General features: G+C 41.1%; 1 protein-coding gene across 2 annotated transcripts in view; it reads left to right on the forward strand.

Moving 5' to 3' along the window:
• Positions 1 to 431: 431 nt before the first annotated feature.
• The window catches only part of ADAMTS20 (ADAM metallopeptidase with thrombospondin type 1 motif 20), a 195,487-nt gene continuing 176,771 nt past the window's right edge, over positions 432 to 19,147 (forward strand). For both annotated transcript variants that reach the window (XM_030835354.2, XM_060306576.1), the window contains exons 1-3: positions 432 to 659; positions 1,239 to 1,600; positions 17,658 to 17,820. In XM_030835354.2, coding sequence (XP_030691214.2) covers positions 569 to 659; positions 1,239 to 1,600; positions 17,658 to 17,820 — 616 coding nt within the window. In that variant the 5' untranslated portion in view covers positions 432 to 568. The remainder of the gene's footprint in view (positions 660 to 1,238; positions 1,601 to 17,657; positions 17,821 to 19,147) is intronic.

Raw genomic sequence — 19,147 nt, forward strand, 5'->3', positions numbered from 1 at the left:
GGGTACCGGGATGGTGTCCAACTGGGCCTCGGGCTACTCACCACGCTGCACGCCCACAGCCGGAGCCTGCGGCGACCGCACTCCGCTTGCGGCTAGGGGCTGGGGGCGGGCAGCGCGCCGGAGGGCGAGCCCGGGCCGCGCCTCCAGCTGATTGGCCGGGCCCGGCCCCTGGGGGCGGGCTCTCCCCCCCAGCTCGCCAGGCCCGGGGTGGCTATATTGGCACCGTTCCTGCTAGGTCGGGTCGCTTCCTCGCGCTGGGCTGGACGCAAGGAGAGGGCTTCTGAGGGCTGTGCGGGCGCAGGAAGCGGAGCGAGGCTGCCGACTGCGAGCCGGAGGCTGCGGGGCTGCAGTGCGATGAAGCAGTGGCTCAGCGAGCGGAGGCTGGCGGTGTGGCGCGACGGGCCGGCCCGGGGCCGGGGCTGCTGCTCCGGAGGCTGCTGAGGCGCCGCGGCTGCCGGCGCGGAGAGCGGCAGGCGAGAGGGAGGAGAGGCAGCGGAGCGCGGGGAAGCCGGCGGGGCGGCAGGCGTCTCTGGTTGGCCTCCCCGGTCGGGATCCCCGCGGTGGAACCATGCGGGTGGCCAAGTGGCTGACGGGGCTGCTCTACCAGCTCTCGCTCTTCATCACCAGGTCTTGGGAAGTTCACTTCCACCCCAGGCAGGGTAAGGTCACCGCGGGGCGCCTTCAGCAGCGTGGTGGGGCGCGTGCCCGAGTGGGACGGGCGGACGGAGGCGGGGGGAGCGGTTCTGCCCGCTGGGGGACCCTGGCCCAGCCGGGACTCTCGGGACTCCGGGATCAGTCAGCCCCAAGCATCCCCGGAGGTTGCGGCTGCGCGGTGTTTCGAGGAATCGCGCGCGGGGCACACGTTTCCCTCCGGGGACCACGCGGCGGGGACGCGTGGAGCAGGGTGGCGCGGGCGCCCGCGGGGCACGAGTTGGCGGCGGCAGGGGGGCGAAGAGGGGCGCGAGAAGGAGGTGCTGCTGAGGGCCCTGAGTGTCAGGGTCCCTGTTTGGGGAGGGTGGAGCGAATCGGGGTTGTGGGAAAGCAGGCAGGCACACTCACAGAGCGCACGTGTGTGTGTGTGCGCGCGCGCTCGCCAGCGTGTGTTCTTTCGTCGCGCCTCGCCGGGGGTATGGGGACCTGGGCCTCGGCTCTCTGGCTGGGACGTTTGGTTGAAGAAGTTCGGCGCTGGGGAGTTGGAAACGGGTAGAGGCTCAACGGCCTTTTCGCTGTGGTTGCAGAAGCCTTGGTGAGGACATTGGCCTCCTACGAAGTGGTGACCCCCGCGCGGGTCAATGAGTTCGGCGAAGTGTTCCCAAAGAGCCACCACTTCAGCCGGAGGAAGCGCAGCGCCGAGGCGCTGGAGCCCACGCCGTTCAGGACCCACTACCGAATCCGCGCCTACGGCCAGGTCTTCCAGCTGAACCTGAGCGCCGACGCGGCCTTCCTGGCTGCCGGCTACACCGAGGTGAACTTGGGAGCCCCTGCGCTCCGGGCTGAGGAGCGCCGCACGGCGCCCCCAGACCTGCGCCACTGCTTCTACCGCGGCCAGGTCAATGCTCGGGAGGATCACACAGCCGTCTTCAGCCTTTGTGGAGGCTTGGTAAGCGCGCTCGGGTCCCTTGGCATTTTCTTGGGATCCATCCTTGCTTGTTCAGGGAGCCGGGCATTGGCTTTTCCCGAATGGGCGGTTGGTTGACCTAAGAGATCAGAGTGGGCCACCAGAGGGATTAACACCTAGATGAACCCAAGCCAGAGGCCACTCCTTTCTTGCAGTGGGGAGAAGGGTTTGGAGGATCAGCATGTCTCTCCCTGCTGGGCAAAATTGACCCTTCTGTGCAAAGCTGCAAGAAAGAGTGTCAGATGCTGAGCTAGTCAGGGAGGTGGGGAGTGGCTTTCTGCTACACAGGAAGTGTGGTTTCCAGCAGGACAGCAGCCTCCTTCATTCAGACACACCCATTCTGGACCATCTATTAAGGCAGACTCCCCTGAAGTTACTTAAATTTATTCCTTGAATGAAGAATGATAGAATGAATAGAGAATGAATAAATGAAAAGGTTTGAAAACAAAGAGTTTTTGTTTGTTTTTTTGTTTTGGTTTGGTTTTTTTTGCTACTATGGGGATGGCCATTAATCTGTGAAGTACAGGATGGGGAAAAGGTTGAATATGCCAGTTTAAAATGCACTGCACTTAAAAATGTAGAGCATCTACAAAGACCTGGTGCCAGCAAATGAGAAATGATCATTAGAGTGACAAGAGTAAAGGATGTGGATTTTGTAAGAACCTCATTGCGGAGAGAGGAAATGAAATAAAATATTGGGTTCTATGTGTTTTATTTGTTTCTCTCCCTCTAAAACAGAGGTTCTAAACTTTTTTTTTTTTTTTTGCCATCAACTTTTCAGCATTCTAGGGGAAACCCAGGGCCTCCTCTCAGCATAATTTAAATGTGTAAAATAGCATACACGTTATTTAATTGGTTTCCTTTTAAATACTAACAGTAATCAAATGTTACAAGTATTAGAATTTGTGGTGTCATAATACATCCTTCTTTATTAATGCGTTAAATAATATCTATTGGGGAGGGGACTACTTACTTCTATACTTTTGTAGTGGTAATGAGAATAAACAATCCGGATAGTTTTGTATTACATTACATTAGAGTTGAAGTAGCTATTATTTTATTGCCAACAAAGTCACAATGTCTGTGGTTTTACCTACAATCATAATTGAAGGAAATGTTATGTATCAGAGGTTAGGGAAAATAAAGATGTCTTTCTCATCCAAGTTCATGGAACCTTTGGTTGAGAACACTTACATTAAAACATATATGAACTCACTTTATCATTAACTCCTCTGATACATACGTGTTCAAGAAGAAACAACTAAGAATTTGGCTACAGGATTCTTTCCAAGTATTCTAGCTTTTGTTGGGCAAATTTTAGATGAGTTTCAGAACACCAACATTGTTTACTCTTTGATGAAGTAGAAAATTGATAACAGTTCTTTCTAGGCCAAATGTAATACTTCCTTTCAGGGTAATTGGTGTAAGATGTCTTCCTGGGTGTGAGTATTGGTCATTACTAAGTAGATTTGGAACACCTCTTTGTTCTTTTTTCTGCTATTATCTTGATATATATATGTACGTATACATATATATATATGCCTTGGACAGTTTTCTTTTCGGCTGTAGATAAGTGTAAAATGCAACATCAGAATGGCAGAAACACACTAATATTTACACAGCCATCTACACATCAAAGGAAAGAAAAATATTCTCTTTTCTAGAACCTTTCAAAATGTTTAGTTTGTCTAGAAAATTCTAGATTTACTACCACAAATTTGTCATGGTCAGTATGTTTTCTTGATTTAGTATTTAAGGCATGGAAAAAATTCCAGATGGGAAGCATTATTAGGAGTGATGTTTCTGCTCATGTTGATTCATAATTTTTGTGTAGTTCAAATTATTATTCAGTATCTCCTTTTTGAAATCAAAAAACAGTTGGAAATGTTTTAAAGTCATAACAGGAGTTCATCCTTTTCCTGTCACTGTGTCAATTTGGATATAATTGTTTAGTTATCATGCATTATTAATTTGATTTATGTATGTACTTTGCTTTTGGTAGACTTACTGATATTATCAGAGTTTGATTTAACATCTAAAAACATATTTTCGTACCTATGTAACTCAGCTTTATCTCCATTTCTCTGTATGTGTAGGGCTGCGTTGAGGATATCAGTCACAGCAGAGATAGAAAGTTTCCAGTAGTACAGCACATAACTAGAGGTATCAGGATCTAAAAATCTTTTAGAAGTATGATCAGGACCCATTATAAGTCTAAATCACTGATGAGATTAGTGACATTTCTTTGATTTTTCTCCCTTGTGATATTAGCACTATAACGGATATTAGCTGTATATTTATGATTTTTTTATTTCTACCTTGACTCTATCCTTAGCACTCTTTAGAATAATAGTTTCATCAAATGGTGGAACTTCTGGTAGGTTTTAGAGTCCATTTATTATTATATCAGATTCCTGTTTTTCAGTCTCAGATTAATCTTTAGATCCAGATAAAGTTGTGTTACCCACAACCTGGACCAGCTGAGTTTTTGCAGATCCTCCTTGATACAATGCCCAAGATGTCAGTAATGCTCACTTCCAGCCCTGCTCCTACTGCTTCCCAGCTCATCTTTGTGACTTTGCATGTGTGCGCCTGTGATGATTCAGCTTTGATTTTTGTCAGTCCGTTAAACACTAAAGTTGAGATTTACTGAAGGATTTTTAGAGCCAGTCCTATTGAAGTTCTCTTTTGCTAGTTGCTCTTTGCTTTTAGTTTTGCTTTTAATCGTGAATGGATGTTGTACTTAATCAGATGCTTTTCCTGAATATATTGAATGAGTGTGTGACTTCCTCATTTTTTTTCTGCTAATGTTCATTGTCATGGCTGGATTCAAGCAAATGTTGACCATTGATGAAAACTGACCTCATACAGGGCAGCACAGTGTTCTGAGGCCTCTGTATTGTTTGGGAGGAAGGTGGGGAAATCATACTGTCCTCCAGTGCCTCTAGCCTCCGAGGTCCTTTGTGCCTCAGTCTCCTTGCATTTTTTTGGCACCAGCCGCTGAATTCTGGGCCTGAGAACTTGTGGCTTTTCTTGCTCAGTTGGGGCTCACTGTCTCTTTCCTACCTGGGCTCTCTCTGTTGCTGCGTATCCCTCTGAGTTCTGGATGCAACACCTAGTTGGCTTCTTCATGTGCAGCCTTCAACGCAGGGTCACTTAGATCCTGCTGCAGTGCTCTCTCCACATAAGGTGGTTTGCTGATGCCATTGGTAATCTTCCAGACCCCTCTAAGGCTCTGAGACCCTTCATGGCATATGAAAGTCTAGGGGGACTTGATCCCTCCCTTCGCCAAACTCTGCCACACCTCTATTTCAGTGAGTGCGTGTGTGTGTGGGGGGGGGGGGGGGCGGGGCTTGTAGAGGTCCGTCCCTTGAGTCCCACATAGCATGCTAAAGCACTTCTCTTGGCAGTCCTCCTAAACTATGTAACATGCCTTCTGCCTCCAGGGCCTTAAACCTTCAGTGGAGAAGTCAGTGCACATACATCTTCCCAGCCGTATCCATTGCCTCCATCGTTCTTTTCTTCCTGGAATCCACGGAGTTCCCCTTTCATATCTCATTCATTTGAGCTGTTCCCCTTCCATCTTCCCATTTGAGGTAGCATCTACCTTTCCTTTCTCTGGTGGCTACTGAGGAGTGTGACTTTTAAAGGAAGGGAATACAAACCAAGTTACTACTTTCCAAATATCTCTGTACATACAACCATTTAAAAAAATTGACATCACAACATACTTATTGATTTCATTCAGTTGCTAGTGTTGCATTAACCTCAAACATATAAACTAACATTTTCTTTTAATTTCTACACAGCTACTTTTTTTCCCCACTTCTAGAAGTCTTAGTATTTACGTGTTTTTCTCTTTCACTAAACCACTGAACCATGACTTGTATTGTTTAGTTTTCTTAAGTGTTTTGGGCCCAAGAACCAGAGGGGCTGAGTCTGCCAGAAATTTTCTTTGTTTCCTGTGGGTATAACTTTTGCTTTTCTTTTTTTTTTTTTGCGGTACGCGGGCCTCTCACTGTTGTGGCCTCTCGCGTTTTGGAGCACAGGCTCCGGACGCGCAGGCTCAGCGGCTATGGCTCACGGGCCCAGCCACTCCGCGGCATGTGGGATCTGCCCGGACCGGGGCACGAACCCGTGTTCCCTGCATCGGCAGGTGGACTCTCAACCACTGTGCCATCAGGGAAGCCCTACTTTTGCTTTTCTAATCTTTCTTTCTCTGTAACTTTTCTTTCTTCTAAGTGTAAGTATTTATCACGTAATTCAAACATTTCTGATTATTTATTTTGACATTTCTAAAATCTATAGTAGATATGAAAATAGAGCCAAATCATAAATTTACCTATATGTAATATAATGGCTAATCAAATTCTGTTTTTAGTTCATTGATAAAGTCACAGAATATATAGTTATCAGGCGTTAATATCTCTAGATTCAACTCTAAACTTTGTTTTCATGGCCATATTATCTATTTTCTCATGATGTTGATACACTCTTGCCAATTAGAGGTCAGTATTCCATAAGTTGTAATATTTGGGGCGTATCCTTGTCAGAATGGTGTATGTAAATTGTACAGAGGCTATTCCCAACAACCCCTGTCGCTCTACCAGCTCTCTTACATTACCTGGTTGGGTTCCCTTCTTCCAAAGGCCCTCAGGGACTAACCCGACTGCCTAGACAATTAGCTTCACTGTTTCTTGGTGGGATTTGAATCAATGCAGTCTTTTTGGTTGAAAGAAACAGTTTCCAGATGTCATAAAACCAGACATTGCATCTGGCTTATACAGTATTCTCACGGAGCAGTGGCTGTGTGTACTTTTTTGAAGTTTCTCATGTGAACCATTCTGTGGCATGTCAGGCACTAATGCCCTCTGATGACTGATTATTTAGGTGCTGTAGTACCTCCATGTTCAGACAGGAAATAAATGTATGGAAACTATCAGTAGTGTCTTTACCGGTTTTTGTCTTCTTAGAAAACTTATTTTTTAAACTTCCTATTTGCTCAGAAGTCACATAGCCTCAGGTCATTACACATGCCATTCTGTATTCATATTTTTTGTTGGAAAACTCATAAGGATCCCTTTTAGTTATTCCTATACTTAGTCAAATACTCAAGCAACACTAAGGAGAATTTCTTAGGCCTCTACCTTTAACATTCGCGTGTTAGCCTAGGTCCTCCACGAAGCAGATAGTAAGGTGGGATTAAATGTGCAAAGAGTTTAATAGGGGAAGTGTCTGTGTTAGAAAAAAGGAGCGAGCAGTGGAGTCTGAAACAGGTGAAGAGAGGATGAAAATGTTGGGTAGAAGCATCCCAGGCTTCCGGGCAGTCTAAGCAAGGTTCAGCAAAGCACCCCTCAAGCCAGATTTGCCTGGGACAACGGTGCCTTGCCTCCTAAGAATGAGTTTCCTCTTCATATCCTTGCCACACTCAGTTACCGTCTGGAGTGGTGCATGGGAGATATGGCTGGGGCACACGCACGGATGGATCTCAAAACCTGGAGTGGGGGTCCTTGGTCAATTATGCTCAGCATTCTCAGGGCCACCACATAGTGACCCCGGGCACATGTACACACACTCAATGAAAATAGTCTGTTAAATACTGTTAACAGAGGCGTACAAGGAGTGCTGGGTGAACTTTGAGGAAGGAGGGAGGAAGAGTGTTATGAGACCTGGGCTGGAGGAGGCTTCTCAGCTGGACTTTGAGGGATGAATAAACATTTGGGGATGTGAAAATTCAAGGGCTTCTTGTGGGTCTCTGCAGCTGAAGAGTAGGGTGCATTAGGAGGTGAGGGTGAAAGGTAAGGTTGAAGTCAGATTAAGGCCTGGAATGTACTGCGAAAGCGTGAAGGCTTAGACTGTAGATGGTGGGTTAGTTTGATGTGTTGGGAGGGGTCTGCCCTTATGCATCATGGTGCAAGGAGCAGGGGAGGCAGCGAGGTGCTGAGGAGATCACCACTGCAGTAAGGAAGAGCAGGGAATGGGAGCCGCAGGAAGCAATGCGGTTGCAGTGGCGAGAAGAGTTGGGTCCCTGCGGAAGGTGCACTATGAGACCAGTGGTTCTCAACTGGGGCAGTTTTGTCCCCCCGGGGAACATTTGGCAGAGTCTGGGGACACTCGGTTGTCACAGCTGTGCAGGGGGCAAGGGAAGCTACTGGCATCGGGTGGGTAGAGGCCAGGGACGTTGCTAAACATCCAACAATGCCCAGAATAGCCTCCTACAATGAAGAATTATCAAAATGTCAGTAGTGCTGAAGTTAAGCCACCTTGTAGGAGACCCATTAGAATTTTGGACCAGAAGAGCAGACAACCAAAATGGTTCTAATGACTCTGACTTAAATGACTGAGTGATCCTGTAGCCATTAACCAGGAAAGTTAATAACAGGAGAGGTGCCAAGAAAGAAATACTTATTCTAGAAACATTTGTTTGATTCTCTCATAGGTTTACTTTAATCTTCATAATGGTTTGAATTTATATTTACTCTTCTTTTTGTCTAGAATGTCCTTTGCCTTAAACTCCTACTCATCTTTCCAGATCCATCCTGAGCCTTCTTTTCTTTGTCCCATCTTCTCTACAAAGAGCTGACCAGGTTGTATACATATATCTTTGTTAAGTAATTTGCTTTATAACATTTTGACAATATATCATGAACATCTTTCCATTATATACCTACAGAGTAGTTCTTTATCATTTCTTACTGTTTTAAATTTCTAATTCTTATAATGACTTTGGGCTTTATGTCTCTGCAGATGTTTTAGTAAGAGGATGGCAGAGGCTGTCCTGAGAACCACTACCTGGACCCCACAGGTCAAAGAAACGTGGCCATTTCTTTGACAGTTCTCTCCACTTTTAGTGAGTTCATGTGACCTCAAATATACCTCAGTGCCTACAAAAAAGAGAAATGTTACAGAATTCACTCCTTGTTAGTGATGTTGCTGGGACACTATTTATGTAGCTGAATCATTTGGCTGCACGAATCTCGGATAGATGAGTCCAGAGTCTGTCTTATTTTCTTGATCCTCATGGGTAGGGGTGTGGTGAGAGAGCAGTGTCTTTTTAGGTGAGTATCAGCAATGTTTCCTCTCACATTTATGCTGGAGATCTGGAATTGCCCTGTGGAATGGGGAATAAAGAATGCTACTAGAGGAGAGAAGACTCTCTTTTCAAAAACTTTGCAATGAATCTTCTGCTTTAGGCTTCTGGGGCCAATTACATATTCTTCATATCATCGATTCATTCATTCAATGTGTGCTTATGTATAATACGCTATTTCCTAGGTGTGGTCAGTGGTGTTATAATGAGGAACTGTCAGGGGAAAATATCTTTTGCATTGAACAGAGTACCCTAAAATAAAGATGAATCTCAGAGTTAATCTTCATGACCTTTTATTACATAACACTTACCCTCTGCTTAGGGTAAAAAAGGGTAGCTGTAACATCTGTGTTTTTAGTGGAGACTTTTCCATCCTATATCAAACTATACTCACTTTCAAAACAGTTACTGACATCATTTTAACACACATTGTCTTTCTAAGGAAGTTAGGTAGATAGAATTATTTGTTTTGTTTTATAAGTCATGGAACTGAGGTTTGAGATATGAAGTGGCTTGCCCAAGATTCCATGAGTGCAGACCCAGGACTCATACTCAGGCTTTCTTATTACAAATAGCATCAAACTGATTCTAATACGACATATGATTAAAGATTGAGAAACTAAACATTTTAGTCTTCATGGTAGTAATTACCAGTGATTCAGTCCTTAAATGAAAATCCAATTTTATTAATAGTTGAGAGCAATCTGTTACTAAAATAAATTCTCAGTATTGGCTCTAAATAATTGCCTTGTTTAATAGTACCTTTATTTTGAACTAGTTCTATAGCCGCCAGTGCTTATGTGATAACTGTAAATGATTTGGGAAAAGAGTCCAAATGGTTTACATTTTGTGCTTGTTGTTTTTACCCTTTAATAAAATCTGAGAGTACATTATTATTGGTGGCTATAATACATGTGTTTACCATGTATTTAGGGAAAAGTACATGAATGAATGTCAAAATACTGAAATAAGAACAGTTTGGAAAAACTATTGTATAAAAATTCTCTAAACATAAAAATTTTGACCTATGAGAGTAAATTGGAACCAGTTGCATAATCACTTGCTGCCTTGGCAAATGGACCATCATTGCTTCAAGTAAATGGGAACCCTTTGCCCAAGTGAAAACTAGTTATGCTACTTTTAATAGTCATCAAAAGAAAGACTTTGGAATTTGATTGGCATTTCTCATGAATCAAATTGCAGTGCCCCTCCGCAGATAGGCAGGTTGCTAAAAATATGGCATGATCTAAATATAATTCTACGAACCACCTGTTTTATTAAGTCCTCCAATGCCTTACGAGGTTCCTTTCCAAGTTGAAAAAAAAAATTAAGTGCTTCCTTAGGAGCCTTTAGGCAAAGCTCTAATTTTTTTATTTTTTGAAGAGAAAGTCCTCTGCAGTGGGGTGGCTTATAGAAAAATGGCTGGAAGCAAAATGCTTTTAAGTCCTTCATTGATAAATACGGGCAAACCCCTTTGAGGACAAATTATTTTTTCTTGAAATTACTCTTTTAAGCATGAGGTTTTGTTGAAGAAAAGGCCTCTGAGTTATAAAGGCAGTATTATTAGCAGGCTAGAGTGTTCTAGCATGACTAAAGGAAGTGCTGATGGACTCGAAACAACTATATTCATCTTTCACATGAGAGTGCAGGTTGGACCCATGTGTGGGTTTATTGGAACATTATCATAGAAGTACCCCATAGTCAGAGTTTGATCCAAAAGGTATATAAAAAAAGTTTTCAAGGTATAGATATTTACAGTATTGTTTGGGGAAAGTGTGACATTATTCAAAATCGTTTTGGGATGAGTAACAAGCTGCCTCATTCCTGTTTGTATCTTTTACCAGGATGCTATCACATTTCTTCTGCTCAGCATGCTTTTTAAAAAAGGTAGAAAGTGATTTTTTCCCATGGGTCCATTTACTCAAGTTTCAAAAGTAGTCTTTGTTACCTCTAAGTATAGTTAATTATTTTTTCTGGGAAAGCAAAGCTGGAATTTTGGTATGTATTGAAAATAAGGGATTTGTAGTTATATTTGGAAAATAAACACTGGTAGAATGAATGAAATATGCTAGAGTATAGTATACTTCTAAGAAATAGATGAATTCTTTATAAATTTTTCTATTTTACAGACTAGAATTTCAGTATATCTGATGGAATTTCCTTAATTTTTAAGCCTTTTAAAAATGTGTAATCCTGGGGCTTCCCTGGTGGCGCAGTGGTTGGGAATCCGCCTGCCGATGCAGGGGACACGGGTTCGTGCCCCGGTCTGGGAAGATCCCACATGCTGTGAAGCGGCTGGGCCCGTGAGCCATGGCCGCTGGGCCTGTGCGTCCGGAGCCTGTGCTCCGCAATGGGGGAGGCCAAAATGGCGAGAGGCCCGCGTACCGCAAAAAAAAAAAAAAAAAAAAAAAAAAAAATGTGTAATCCTAATATACTAGCACATTATGTAACCAAGAGCACCTACACATTTTACTTTTCAGCATTAAAAGAAAACAAAATCATGTAACTATATCTCAGACAAGTCCCTAAACTATTGTAACTTAAGAATATTAGAGGGAAAAAAAAAGGATTACTAAAGGGTATATGGGGGGAAAATCAGGTACTTTACCATGTTACCAAAATGTTTATTTCGGGCTTCCCTGGTGGTGCAGTGGTTAAGAATCTGCCTGCCAATGCAGGGGACATGGGCTTGAGCCCTGGTCCGGGAAGATCCCACATGCCATGGAGCAACTAAGCCCGTGAGCCACAACTACTGAAGCCCGTGTGCCTAGAGCCCGGGCTCCGCACCAAGAGAAACCACCACAATGAGAAGCCCACGCACCGCAACGAAGAGTAGCCCCTGCTCGCTGCAACTAGAGAAAGCCCACGTGAAGCAACGAAGACCCAACACAGCCAAAAATAAAATAAATAGATAAATTTATTTAAAAAAATGTTTATTTCTACAGATATGTGTTGAGTGCCTGCTACGTCTCAGGCAATGTTTTAGGTTTGGGAACTGTAAAAATAGTAAAGCCTTTGGTACCTTTAAGGAGAGGTTGATGTGGTAATAATTATGAATGTAAAGAAGAATTTATGACTATAATTGCCCTAATCATTTAAACAGCTTGCAGTGACTATTCAGTTAAAATAGTGATTTACATATGCTCTTTACAATGGAATTTAAAGCAACAATTTCAAAGTTATTATCACTAAGTAATTTAAAGATAATTAAGAAATGAAAATGAAGCCTCATTCACTAAAACTGTGCTTATCATAGCATCCATAATTTAGTTATTCATTTCTGAATTGGTTTTTCACAGAAATACGCTTTTCTAAGTGGAAACTTGCCAAGTTTTACATGTAGGTAAATGTACCTTTGTGTATTTGGAGGCGTGGTGAGTGCTTTCCAGTGTCAAGCATAATGAGTGCAGCCTGCCCCTACCTGTTGAGCTTCTGCTGTGTGTCCCCTTGTTGGCAAAGTTTCAGCCTCACTCTTCTCTGTCACTTGAACCTGCCAAGCTTTCCCCGTCACTGGGCCTTTCAGTCACCGCTCTCCTGTTTGCAGTGTTCTCCCAGAGTTTTCCATGGCTCCCCCCTCGTTATTCTAGCCTCAGCCTAGAGTGCCTCCCTCCACCCTCTGGGATTCTCTGTCTCCTTGCCTTATTTTCTTTATTGTACTTGTTACCACCAGGCATATTACATTTTTATTATCTGTCTTTTCCCATGTAAGTATGAATTCTTTGAGGGCAGGGATTTCGTCATGCTCACCTCTGTATCTCTAGCCCCTAGAACTCTGCCTACTCATTAAGTATTTTTCAGCTGTCTTGTAGGGTTTATCAGAATTGGTGTGTGATCCCTAGCACAGTGCATTGGGTTAAGGCACGAACTGTGGAGCCAGCCTAACTGGGTTCACATCTTGGTCCTGTCTCTTACTAGGTGTGAGACTTGGACAGGGTACTTAACCTCACTGTTCCTCATTCATCTCACCTGTAAAATGGGGATAATAATAACTTACCTCAGTTATTATTAGGTGGAAATAAATTATAAGTGTATATGAATGATGTCTGCTGTATAGATCCGAGTTAGCTATTGAAATTATGATTAATGCCTACCCTCGATGATTTAGCCTCACCAAACTAGAGAAAGAGATTTATTGATCAGAGCTGACCATTTGAGGGATTCTTTCCACTCTCTTGACTACCAGTGGGTGCAAGTTCTTTCTGTTTCATCCCTTGCTGTCTTAGCAGCTGCACAAAGATATTATTTAATCTTCTGAAGTTATCGCTTTGACTCTCCTTCCTCCTCCTATTTCTCTTCAAACCTCTTGATAATTCACCAATGGAGCCCTTCTCAGAATGTTTTCAAGTGCCTAAGATAAATTACAAAATAAACCAATTTTATTGAAATACAGTTATCAGGATATTAAAAATAATTATGTAAAATTTTACCTATTATCACATTAAATAAGATCTAATGGCAGATCTAATAACACAGTTGTTGAGCATAAACAATATTTTGAGATCTCAAACATCTTCACGTGATGAAAATATCTGCTCTCCACTGGCAACATCACTGGGATCTGTTGCCTACATTCACAGTTGAAGAAAATTCTAACTTTCATTTATAGGTTCATGGTAATAAAAATGCAATTTTTTTCTCACCTGCTTATGGACTCTTTTTATTATAACATCCCTACATTCAAGAGTTCATATTCTAGCTCCAGCTTGCGTGTCCAGATTTGTCCTACGTCTCTGCTCAACATAAGCTGAGTTTACAAAAAGTAGGAAATAATCTCTTTCTTGGTTTAACAGATATTTATTGTGTACCACGCTGGCTGTGTGTCAGGTACTGTATAAGGCAATGTAAATTCAGGGCTAGGTCTCTTCCTGTATGAAACCTGTTTAATGAGGGAGAACAGTTATAAATAGCAAACGAATATATAAATACAACATTGTAAGTGCTCTGAAGAAGTCAAACAGTAGTAAACTCTAAAAAAGTAATTATTTTCAGGATTGGGGTAGGGATGTGGTTACCTAGTTAGCTGGTAAAGGAAAAACTTTCTGGGTAGCTGCTATTTGAAGCTGAGACTTGAACGATGAGATGGAGTCCACCAGGCAGGGGGCTGTGGCAGGAATATGAGGTGAAGGGTGGGAATTGGGAACAGTGTATATGAAGTACCTGAAGTGAAAAGGATGCTATACCTAGTCCATCCTGAATCCATCTGCTTTCTCCCACCTCTACCTGTACTGTTTCTAATGAATCCTTCTAGCATTTCTTCCAGGCAAATAGAAATATTTAGGTTTTTTTTCCTTCCTTTATTACACAATGGTAGTATACTATACATCCTGTTTTACAGTTTTATATTTTGGTATAATAATTGTATTGGAGGTCTTTCCATATCACTACATAAAATGTTTATTCTTTTTTGTCTATAACAAGATATTCCATTATATGGTTATACCATAGTTTATGTAAATATACTTTAACAGTGGACTGTTGAATTGGTTCCAATATTTTGCTGTTAAAAACAGTGCTGTAGTTAGTAACCTTAATTATATTAGCTCAACATGTGTGGAAATGTACAGTATCTGTTGGATAAATTTTCAAAAGGGGAATTTGCTGTGTTAAAGAACAAACACATTTGTAGTTGCCATAGATATTGCTAAATGCTTTGCACTGTGATTGCACTAATTTACATTTTCAACGGCTGTGTATCAGAGTGCCCATTTTTCCACAGACACATTTGAAGTATGTTATAAAACATTTAGAATTTTGCCAGTCTCATAGGTGAAAATGGTTTCTCAGTTTAGTATTAATTTCTGTTCTTCCTGAGTGAAGTTTAACATTTTTTTAATGGGTTTTGAGTCATGGTTAGAATGACCTTCCCTATTCCAAAGTGAAAGGGGCATTCTCTCATGTTACCTTCTAGTGCTGTTACAGTTTTATTTCAAAAGTTTACATCACTGACCCTTTGGAATTTATTCTGTGTGGGATGTATCCAAGTTATTTTGTCCACATGTCACAATCTATTAAATATACTCTTTCCTCATTGATTCGAGATGCAGTCTATATACTAATAATACTAAGTCCTGTGGTTTAGGATTTATTGCTTGCCTTTCTTTTCAGTTCATTGGTCGGTTGGTCTCCTCACATGCCAGCATTGGAGTGTTTAACTAATGTGGCTTTGTAATATTTTAACATCTTATAGTGCTAGTCCCACCTCACTGTTTTCTTATAATTATCTTGGTGATTTCTTTTTTCTGTATGTACTTTGGAAGCAGTTTACATGTTAAAAAATCTGTTGGTATTTTTTTGAGATCTTGTTATATTGAGGAACATGGCAAGTGGTTTCTAAGTTCTCTTCCTTTGTTCTCCAGTAGACCTTTGACATTTTACAGGAATCTGACAAATTTGTTTTATTCCTGGGCATTTAACCTTTTTTTTGTAAATTGGATTGCTTCTTCCATAGTATCTTCTCACTGTTTTTTATACACATGAATATTATTGAAGCCTGTGTATTTTCTCACTGAATTCACTTAGTTCTTATAGTAGTTTTTCAGTTAGTTCTTATTTGTTAAGGTATACACTGATGTTACCTATGAAGATGAAAGTTTTAACTCTTCCTTTCCAATTTTATGTTTCTAATCTTTTACCTAGTTCTGTTGTCTAGGACAGGTGATACTGGGCATCCTTATATTCCTGATCTAAGTGGGAATGCCTTGCATGTATCTTTGTTATGCATGATACTGTCTTTGGGCTGTGATAGAGTTTATCTTGTTAAGGGAGCATCTACCTATTTATATTTTATTGATATTTTTAAGATCAAGAATGTTCGGTGATTTTTTTCAAAAGACGTGATTTTTTTCCATTTGTGTAAGTGATGATGATGAATTAAGATTTCCAATATTGAGCCATAGTTACATTCTTATGATAAACTTCACCTCGTTGTATATTTTTCACACATTACTGACTTTTGTTTGTTAATACAGTTTCAGACTTTTAGCTTGATATTCATATGTGAGCTTGTCCTGTATTTGTTTTGTTTTTCTGGGTGGTTGTTTTGTTTTGTGCTGTCTTTACCAGGCTTTGCTATATGTTTGCACTAGCTTCATAAAAATAACTTGGATTTTTTTTCATTTTTGGGAACAGTTCAAATAACAATGGAATTATCTGCTCTTTCAAGGTTTGGTGGAATTCCTCTATGAAATCATCAAGGCCAGGAGTTTTTGTGATGTAACTCTGACATCTTTTTCTGTTGTTTGGTAGAAAAGGGGTCTGTTTGGATTTTTAACATTTCTGGAGTCATTTTGGTAAATATTATTTTCCCAGAAAATTATCTCTATCATAAGTTCTCCCTCTCACTGTCTGTTTTTCTGCTTTCCTTAGGCATTCGCATCTGGTAATCTTTCTCTTCCAACTGCTATACCATCACTGTCACCATAATTCAGGTTTTGTTACCTCTCTTCTGGGCTATAGCCTCTATCTCATAACTGCTAGTATTCTACCATACAGTGTCACTAGATTAAATTCCATGTCTTACAGCCTTATTCATTCCTTTAATATATGTTATCCAATATCTGCTATGTGGTAGGCATGACAGACATGCAGAGAAGAATACAGTCAAAGCTCTACTCTCATGGACTTATATGTTAGTGGATGGTATCAGACAAGAAACAAATATAAATAATAATCTCTCAGGTAGTGATAAACATGGAGAAAAATGAAACTGGATAGTGGGGATAGACGTAGGAGGCTGGGTAACGTTTTTAAATAGGGTCATGAATGTTGAGTAGGGACCTGAAACAAGTGATAGTGGGAGTGATCAGGAAAAAAGTGCTTGAGGCAGGTTTAGAAAGTGCAAAGGTCCTGAGGTGAGAGAATATTTGTCATGTTTGAGGAATAGCAAAGACATCAGGAATGGAGCTGTAGAATGAGCCAAGGTAGAATGGGAGAAGGTGAAGTCAGAACTGTTGGTCATCTGTGTGCTTGGAGGGGCCGGGTGGTGCAAAGGGGTGGGCAGATCACGCAGGACATTGTGGACCATGGTAAGGAATTTGAATCTTACTGAATGACGTGAAAAGTCATGTTACTTTTTTGTATTTGTTTTTTTGATTTGAGAGCAACGTGATCTAGACTTAAAAATTACTGTGACTCCTCTGTAGAGACAATAGAGGGCTATTGATTTAGTTCAGAAAGGAGAGAAAGTTAGGTTAGATCATGGGTGTAGTGATAAAATTTGGGAGAAGTGGTTGGATTTCAGTTATACCTTGAAGGTTGAGCCATTTACATTTGCAGATGAGTTGAATGTGGGATTTGAGAGAGACCCATCCTTGGTTTCTCTCTAAGGACTTTTGTCCTAAGCTATCTGAATACTACTGTTGCCATTTACTGAGGAGGGAGCATTGAAGAAATAGCAGGTTTGGACTGAAAAGAAAGAGTTTGTCTTTGGACATGTTGAGGTTGAGAATGCTACTAGGAAGTGTCAAAAAAGCAAGTTGGATGTTGGATTCTGGAATTCAGGAGACAGGTCTTTGAGAAAACTCTTCAATGGCTCCCCATTGCTTACAAATTCAAATTGCTAGCGTCACATTCAAGATCTTTTATCTGACCCCAGCCTTCCTTTTAAGTCTTGTCTCACTCTATTACCTTACATAGACCAAGCCAAAGAGGCTTTCTTACTTCTGGAATGTGCTAAGCCTTTGGCCATTTTAATGCCTTTGCCTATGCTATTCTTTATACCTGGAATACCTGTCATTTCACCTTGGTTTACTGGAATATTATCCAGTCTCCGTGACTTTATCCATAAGAGGGAGAAGTGAGCCAGGAAAGAAACATCATGTTTAGTTGATGCCATTTAGTGAATGAACTCCTGGCTGTCTTGTTTCTGTGCTCTCACGTTAACCTGTGGCAAAGCGTGCTTTCTCTGCTTAGTGACAGAAGAAAATTAATTTTTATTTTCTTTATTTCCAGATGGGAACATTTAAAGCACATGATGGTGAATATTTCTTAGAACCTATAATGAAGGCAGATGGGAGTGAACATGAAGATGATCATAACAAGCTACATCTTATATACAGACAGGAATTAAAGAGGAACTATTTCCTGCAGTCTCACAAGCCTTGTGAAGTTTCAGGTAAACTATGAAGTAAAACTCTTTACAGTAAAAATATGATACTATTTAAATCTTTTTCAGGTTAGAATTCACATATTTTCCTTAAATACTGATATATATGATATTTTAAATAAATTTTCTTGACCTGTAAGGATCCATTAGAAATTATCTGTAGAGAATTTTGTTGTAGACTAAATTTGAATCCAAAAATGTGTTCAGTAGAGTTGACCCTTGAACAGCATGTTGGATAGGGGCACTGACGCCCTCACAGTTGGAAATACATGTATAACTTTATAGTCAGCCCTCCTTATATTCAGTTCTCCATCCATGGATTCAAACAGCCATGATCATGTAGTACTGTAGTACAAATTTAGTGGAAAAAACCCACATAAGTGGACCCGTGCAATTCTAACCCGTGTTGTTCAAGGGTCCACTGTATCCGAGATTTGTAGCAAAAAATCAGAAAACTTTTATTTCAGTCTGTTAGTCACAGTAGTATGATTTTTCTCAGCAGAATTTTACATGATTAAAAAAACTGAACCTAAGTAACAATAACATGTTGCTCGATTTTGCATGCTTTTAAATTTGCATGAAGGAAGCATTGCAGATCGTTTTCTGGGACTTTTTTGCTTAGCATTGTTTCTGAGGTTCATCCACATGGGTACATGTAGCAGCTGTTCATTTTCATTGTTGAGTATATCACAGTGCACATATCCATTTTCCTGTTGATGAGCTTTCGGGTTATTTGCAGTTTTTTGCTATTATAAACAATGCTGCTGTGAAATTTTTTGTCCTCATCGCCTGTGTTTGAGTTTTTCCAAAGTATACACATAGATACTAGAGAATTCCACATTGTTTTGCAAAGTGGTTTTTGTCAGTTTATATTTTCAGCAATATATGAGAGAGATGTGTTTTTTTTCATTATTTCCTATAAAATTCAGACTAATGATTTATCATAGATCAGAATCTAGGAATTGCCAGTTTCTATAAAGTGTAAGTCTCTTGCTAGTAGAATACTTGTACATTGCATAGAAGTTGTATTAAGAGTTGTGTCCATATATGTACATGAATCTTCACTGTATCATTTTGTCACTCTGTCACCCTATGAAGAATGGAGAAAAGCACCTGCAGTTATCATCAAAGTACAAAATCTAGACAAAAGAGTGGGATTAGAAAGGATTTATTTGAGATTGTAGGTGTCCATAAACTATAGTTCCAAACACTGCGATGCCATCTGTTTTGGGATATAATGATATGTAGGCCTTTGAAGGTTTTCCCTGGGAATGCACTTCTTAACCTTTGCTATTATAGGAGTGCCATTTTGGAGTGGTTCTCACTGTGTCTAAGG

Source organism: Globicephala melas, chromosome 10 (genome assembly GCF_963455315.2).
Source record: "Globicephala melas chromosome 10, mGloMel1.2, whole genome shotgun sequence".
Lineage (NCBI taxonomy): Eukaryota > Metazoa > Chordata > Mammalia > Artiodactyla > Delphinidae > Globicephala > Globicephala melas.